The sequence below is a fragment of the Nelumbo nucifera genome, chromosome 4 (genome assembly GCF_055504915.1).
Source record: "Nelumbo nucifera cultivar China Antique chromosome 4, China Antique-T2T, whole genome shotgun sequence".
Lineage (NCBI taxonomy): Eukaryota > Viridiplantae > Streptophyta > Magnoliopsida > Proteales > Nelumbonaceae > Nelumbo > Nelumbo nucifera.
In genome coordinates, this window is record NC_142652.1 from 37,096,202 (window position 1) to 37,103,371 (window position 7,170).

The 7,170-nt window shown below is 40.9% G+C and overlaps 1 protein-coding gene and 1 pseudogene across 5 annotated transcripts; both read left to right on the top strand.

Annotated features, from left to right (window-relative positions):
• Nucleotides 1-681: 681 nt before the first annotated feature.
• Nucleotides 682-5,904, top strand: LOC104607311 (nicotinate N-methyltransferase 1-like). Of its 5 annotated transcripts, none has more exons than XM_010272942.3 (3): nt 682-1,222; nt 1,304-3,178; nt 4,192-5,904. In XM_010272942.3, exons 2-3 carry the CDS (start codon nt 2,581-2,583, stop codon nt 4,224-4,226), a joined length of 633 nt encoding a protein of 210 aa, XP_010271244.1. In that variant the 5' UTR covers nt 682-1,222; nt 1,304-2,580; the 3' UTR covers nt 4,227-5,904. The 5 variants fall into 5 exon arrangements, with proteins under 5 accessions (XP_010271244.1, XP_088758736.1, XP_010271241.1 ...); XM_088902610.1 differs by lacking the exon at nt 4,192-5,904 and having other exon boundaries at nt 1,304-2,080; nt 2,284-4,138; XM_010272939.3 differs by lacking the exon at nt 4,192-5,904 and having other exon boundaries at nt 1,304-4,138.
• LOC148792190 (U5 spliceosomal RNA) lies at nt 705-817 on the top strand (annotated as a pseudogene).
• Nucleotides 5,905-7,170: the final 1,266 nt, after the last annotated feature.

Here is a 7,170-nt window from a genome sequence, read left to right on the forward strand (position 1 = left end):
AGGACCTTCTAAAATCCACGGCCCATAGTAGAAAAAAATATGCACTAGAAATTTTTAGAATTAGATGTGATATAAAATTTACCTAAATCCATTACTTAGTATAATGGTAAAATCAGTTTGAATCTAAGAGTGTCCATTTTGTACAAATAATAAAATAAATAAAGATGCCAAAGGTTAACATTGTATTCATTTTACCCCATTCAATGTAGAATTTATTATCTGAACAAACTAAAACTTGCTCTACATCAACTCAAGCTCTTTCTGTTGAAAATTTTCTGGATGGAAATACATGAACTTTTAATCCCCAATAATATGACTGACACAGATTTGTGGAGTAAACACATATTTATGTGAGCATATGAACAAACCTTTGATGTTTTGTTACTCAGAGGTGCCATCACTATATGCATTAAAACATAAAACCATGAAAAGACGGTACATAGTCTTTCTGGCAATTGGAGGACACCCATCAATTGGACCTCTTGATCGACAATCGACATTTGTGCATTTGCTATTTAGCTCACAGCCCCAAAGTTCAACCACATCATTCCAGCCAGTCCCTAAAACACAACTGTAAGCCCATGGGCCACGAGCCCACGGTTACATAGTTATTGTCACTGAATCCCATATCGGAAGGAAGAGAAGAATTCCACTCACCATGAACTCTATATAAGATTCTGTTGAGCTTTCTTTCGCCTTCACGCAGCCGCGCGGTGAACACAGAGCGAACTATTCTTTCGCCTTTTACTAAAGAATATCGTGTGTTCGCCGCATTCAGCGGCATACGCTTATTTTTGGAGGGTTTTTTCCGTTTTCTGGAAAACCCCAACAATTCATATGGTTTCAATGTTGTTTTAAAGGATAAATTTGATAAATTTCTTGGAATTGATAGGTAAAATGCTCTCAATTCCTCTTAAACAGGCTGCCATCGCCACCGTCACCGACGGCGGTCGCTACAAATACCGAACAGCGGAAGCCGACGACGAACGATGCTGAAGCCACCACGGACTTCCGCCGGAGGTCAGTGAGTTTCTCTGTTATTCGTTCAAAGTCGTTTCTTCCTCTGTATCTAATTGACGGAGGAAGAAGAAAATAGGAGAAATCTTCTCCTTTTTTAAAGTCACAAGTCCCAGAGGGGGACGGAGGAAGAAGAAAATAGGGAGATCGACTCCAACCGACGACGAACGGCGCTGGAACTACCACGGACTTCCGCCGGAGGTCGGTGAGTTTTTTTTCTCCTCTGTTCTTCGTTCAAGTCGTTTCTTCCTCTGTATCTAATCTCTCTCTCTCTGAAACGTCCCAGATCTACAGCACCGATCGGCTTCCGTCTATGAGTCTCTTCGTCCCGTTTGCTAAAGCCACCAGATTGATGCAGCCAGACTTTGAACAAGTGCTCCAAAGTCTTCCAAGCGTCAGTTGCATCATCTCTAACGGCTTCCTTTCCTGGACACAAAAAGTTTGCGTCCAAGTTCGGAATACCCAGAGCGATATTCTATTGGGATGAACAACTTCGCCGCGAGCATCTTCCATGTCGTGATTGATAATCGATTCATCGCAAATGTCAAATCAGACGACGAGCCCTTTACCATTCCTAATTCCCCTTGGCTCAAATTCACTGAGAACGATTTCACTCATCCCTTTGACATGGCTGAGCCCAGCGGTCCCCATTACGGATTTATCGTAGAGGAAGGCATAGCGGCTTCCGAAAGCCAGGGTATAGTGGTCAACAGCTTCTACGAGCTGGAGACAAGATTTATAGAATACTGGGATCGGGAGCACTTCTTCCTCTGTCACACCCGTGTGTAGATCTGGAACGTTTCAGAGAGAGAGATTAGATACATAGGAAGAAACGACTTTGAATGAAGAACAGAGGAGAAAAAAAGCCACCGACCTCCGGCGGAAGTCCGTGGTGGTTCCAGCGCCGTTCGTCGTCGGTTGGAGTCGACTTCCACCGGACCTCCGCTGTTCGGTATTTGCAGTGACCGCCGTCGGTGACGATGGCGATGGGAGCCTGTCTGAGAGGGATTGAATTAAGTTAAAAACAGGGATAAAAATATAATTTCGCATAGGGGTATAACGGGTATTTTATCTTTTCCATCCATATTTAACCGTTAAGGGTTAGTCAATTTTCAAACAATAAGGGTAGAGATGATTAATTAGTTAAACCGGTAGTTTAAAAAATTTACCCTTTTTTAAATCTATCCTTTAGACTTTGGGATTTCGACATCCGACTTCTCTCTACTCTACATCTCATGCATTTCAATGTATTTGTTTCAAGTGCAGGACTTCTCAATCAATCAAATGTTTCGATGTGCAATGAAAAGAAGGATTTCTAGCCAGATAAAGGGAACTTTTTGCCTTTAATATTAAAAAAAATAATACTTTTTTAAAATAATTTACATACGTGGGAGGTTAAAGTCGCTGGCGACAACTATACCCGCGAACGAAACAGTGGAAACCTGAAACAGCAGTGGACAGTCCGTGTAGTTACATAGTATCACTCCATCACTTATCAAAAACCAACAGCAGCAATGAAATTCGTCTCTGAAAAGTGAGAACTCAAAAGCAGAGATCTACGGCATGGCGGATGAGAAAACGGAAACCCGAAACAACGCCAGGCTGGCCATATTGGAGCTCGCCAACATGATCAGCGTCCCGATGTCCCTCAACGCCATCGTCTGCCTCAAGGTTCCTGACGCCATCTGGCAAGGTAGTTCCAACATCCCTCTCTCCGCCTCCGAGGTCCTAGCACATGTCCTCCCAACCGGCAATTCCGAAAACCTCCGACGCATCCTTCGAATGTTCACCAGCTATGACGTCTTCTCAGAGCACATCGCCGATGGCTTCTCGGAGCGCAAGTACTCCCTGACGGAGATTGGAAAGATCCTGGTCACCGACGGGGAGGGTCTATCTTATGCTGTTTACGTTTTGCAACACCACCAGGACACACTGGTGAAGGCATGGCCCCTCCAGCACGAGGCGGTGGTGGACCTAAAAGAGGAGCCGTTCGTGAAGGCGAACGCGTACTACGGAGACAAGCCGGAGATGAACGAACTAATGCAGAAGGCCATGTCAGGGGTATCCGTGCCGTTCGTACTGTTCATGAAGGCGATAGTGGAGCGCCGGAATGTTGGGATCATTCGCATGAATACAGAGCAGAGGAGGAAGACGAAAAAAAGTAACCTTTCTTATATTTTTTCAAAAAATTTACCCTATCTTAGTTATTATATAAAAATATTATTTTTTATTGATATTAAGGGCAAAAAGTTGCCCTTGTTTGCAAGAAACCCTAAAAGGAACGGAAAAATACGGATTCGTCCAATGTAGATTTCTGATTTACACTGCAAAACTAAAAATATTCAAAAGGATCACAACCCATATTCTATACACCAATACCTATCGTGAATTGGCATCAATTTCGACCTGACACTTACCCTGATAGTATTTTGAGCCTACAAATTTTGACCCTGGACTGATTGGTCATTCTCCCTAAAAAGAACTCTTTAGAATCCATATTTGAAGGATAATTGATAATTGAGAGAGATGGGATAATGACTCTGTTGTAGAAGGATTTGGTTTTTAATGGGTTTTGTTAGAATTTAGAACTTGAAGGAAAAATTAAATATTCTTGGAAGAGTTGCCCCTCATTGTTTTCTACAGTTAACAAAGATTAATTTCTGTTTTAGTGGGTGAGAGCCATTTTAAAAACTAAAAGAAAAAAGAACACCACTGGTCTAAGGTCATGTTTACGCAATATTCACATGCAAGAGTGGATTTGGTAGACCAAGAACGATCTTTCCATGTGACAGTTTCCAATTCAAGAGCCATGTGTAGTCTACTGGCATTCAAGTTCTGTACTTTTCTCTTAATGATTTGTCCCTTCTCAAATTTGGTTTTGGTTTGAGTTTTTAATGCAATCGACAGACTGAACAATAGCAGCTCTAGCCCACAGAACATGAATTGGCTGAGTTTTCATCGAGTTTGACAATGAGAATTCTAGCTTTTTGGTGACTTTCATTTGGTAGTTTACTTTTGTCGGTTATAAGCCTTCTATTAGATGTTATTTGGTAACTGCATATTTCCATGATTATCCTCTATAGAGATAGAACACCTTTGACTCGTTCCCTTTGTTGTCTTCCTATTCTTCTTTAATTTCAGTTCTCTAATTTTGAGTTCCAAAATTCATCTCAGGTCAGATGGTGTCATTTTTTCATTATTTTGGTTAGCTGGGCTGCAACTGTTATCTTTTGCTAGATTGTGTGAGGCTTTGGATTATTTTTGGATCTTCATGAGCATGAGCGCAACTGAAAAACAAATAGGATTTCTTTTTCTGTACAAACTAGACAAGGATTCAGTAGGATCCAATCTTAGCCAAAGCATGAGTTACCTGATAACCTTCATGTCTAAAATGAGAAACCGAGATGCTATGAAATGGAAGGGAACGCTACCTGCATTTAGAAACGTATGAAGCAATGTAACAAGGGGGAGCAGCACTAGACTCCTCCAACAAGAAATGGATAGGCTTCAATATGTCTCCTTCAAGAATAATAACAGTCAAGGTGCGTGTAAAAATGGAGCAAATTCCAAACCATCAAAACAGAGCCCAAACTTCAAGCAGTGACTGAGATGGAGGCAGCCCAAAAGATTTTCTGGCTACATAATTACCCTAATGGTTCTACAGATATAAATCCTACTCCAATTGAACGAGAAAAGACTGCCGCATCAACATTTACTTGGACCAACTGGGAGTGAAGTCCAGTAAGGACCAATAGAGAGGTTGAATTGGTGGTGTGAGGCATGATCATTTTTGGCTTCAAAAGATGATTGGAACAAGAGCAACCGACTATGAACAGACGACAGATGATTGGAACAGAATATGACCAAGTATGGATTTCCGAACCACCCCAACTTCAAACCAACTAGGTGTCATTTGGGCTTTCTGTGTACCACAAGAATATGGATGGTATTACCATAGGTCACATTTGGTTCTATGCAATCTATATTACCTTCCCGCCGTAGGTCATATTGGATTCTAACTCAGTCATTTAACCTTCCATGGATTGTAACTGGAGACTTCAATAAAGTTCTTTGGAATTTTGAAAAACAGGGAGGTCGGCTTTCTGAAAGTAAAAGCATAAGGTTGTTTAGACGAGCTGTAAATATTTGTGGGCTCCTGGACTTGGGTTGTCATGGATCATCATACACTTGGGACAATAGGTGGGAAGGTTGTGACAATTTCAGGGAATGATTCGACAGTCTTTGTCCCTAAGGATTGGAGAACCAATTTTCTTGACGCCTTGGTTATTAACGAGCTGGCTATTAGATCGAATCATAGCCTAATGGTCCTCGACACCCATCCACAGAAATGGAGTGGTCTTCGCCCTTTTCATTTCGAGGCTATGTGGGTAGATCACCCAGAGTGCAGTAGGATCATTGAGGAGACCTGGAACGAAGTTATTGCCAATAATATTTGTGCACCGAGGAAGATGATGATTAAGTTAAGAAGATGCAAGAGAAAACTCTAAAGATGGAACACCCATCATTTTGGCCACATTAGAATGCAGAGTAGAACTATCAAGCACAAGCTTTCTCATACCACCAACACCTAAAAATTGCCAAGAGCATAAGGTCCTGCACTCCAACTTATTAACAGAACTTCGAAGGGAAGAGATTCATTAGCATTAGAAGTCAAGAATCCAATGGCTCAAGGAAGGTGACCTCAATGCTAAATTCTTCCACAAGATTGTGCTACAATGGCGCAACCAAAATAAAATTTGCTGAATTAGAGATGATAATGGGGAGTGGATCACCCAGGACGTGCGCATCGCTTAGGTGACTTCTGACCATTTTCACCATTTATTAAAATCAGAGAATTCACCATCACCCTTGAACTAATTACCAAAATTAATTCTAGTTTGCCTGAGGAAACTTATGAAAGCTTGGATGCCCCTCTAGAGGATGAGGAGATCAGACAAGCCGTGTTTGAAATTAGAGATACTAAAGCACTTAGCTTAATGGCTATCCATCCCTGTTATATTAGAGGTTATGAAGCATAGTAGGCGGGGATTTAACAAAGGCTATCAAGGAGTGCTTCAACAATACGGAAGTGCCTCTGGAGATGAATAAAACGTTTATTGTGTTGATACCAAAGATCACCAACCCATGTGAGATAGGCCAGTATTGTCCTATTAGTTTAACAAACATAGCTTACAAGGTCTTCTCCAAATCTCTAGTGAACCGTCTAAAGCCATGGTTAAATGAGCTAGTAGACCAACACCAAAATGCTTTTATTAAGGACAAGTCTATTTCTAAAAATGTTGTGCTCGCGCATGAGGTTAGAGAGGAAATGACTACTACATAAAAATCAAGCTGGATATTCAGAAAGAATATGGCTTCCTAGAATGGAACTTCATATTGGCAGTCTTAGAGAGAATGGGCTTTTCGAAACATTGGAAGAAGATTATTCATAGCTACCTCTCATCTACCTAGTTCTCGCTCTTAATAAATGTTATACAATGTGGCTCTTTTCAAGCGTCTAAAGGGATCCTCTAGGGTGATTCCATATCGCCATACCTCTTTATTATTTGTTCTCAGGCCCTCTCTGCATTTACAATAGAGAAAGTTAACAGTGGAAGACTAAAATGCATGAAGCTATCTCGAACTAGCCCTACCCTATCTCCTTGTTTTTTGTTAATGAGATCTTCCTCTTTTTAAAAGTTGGTTTAACAAACTGTGGAAGCCTGAAAGATATTATTAGAGATTATAGTGAAAAGTCTAGATAAACCTCAATAAATCAAGCATATACTTTAGTGCAAATACTCTTTTCAAACTTTGTCACCTAATGTCACGCTACCTAGGTATCTTAAAGACTATAGGAGTTGGTAAGTATCTGAGCCTTCCCACTAGTGTGGGGAAACAGAAGATAGAATCATTCTACTTTCTTAAGGACAGGGTGGCAGCCAAAATGGGGGGATGGCAGTGCTCTTTCTAGCTCTCTCCTGCTGGAAGGAAAACCCTCATTAAGGCAGTTTCTTTTACTATTCAAACTTACTTGACTCATTTTAGATTTCCTAAATCTCTCTGTAGTAAGCTGGACAACCTTAATACAAACTTCTTTTGGGGCTGGAAGGATGGAAATAAAAAAACACAATGGATCTCTTGGTTAAAATT

Coding starts and splice junctions, on each gene's coding strand:
- LOC104607311 (XM_010272939.3), top strand. CDS start 2,581: ATGGCGGATGAGAAAACGGAAACCCGAAACAACGCCAGGCTGGCCATA.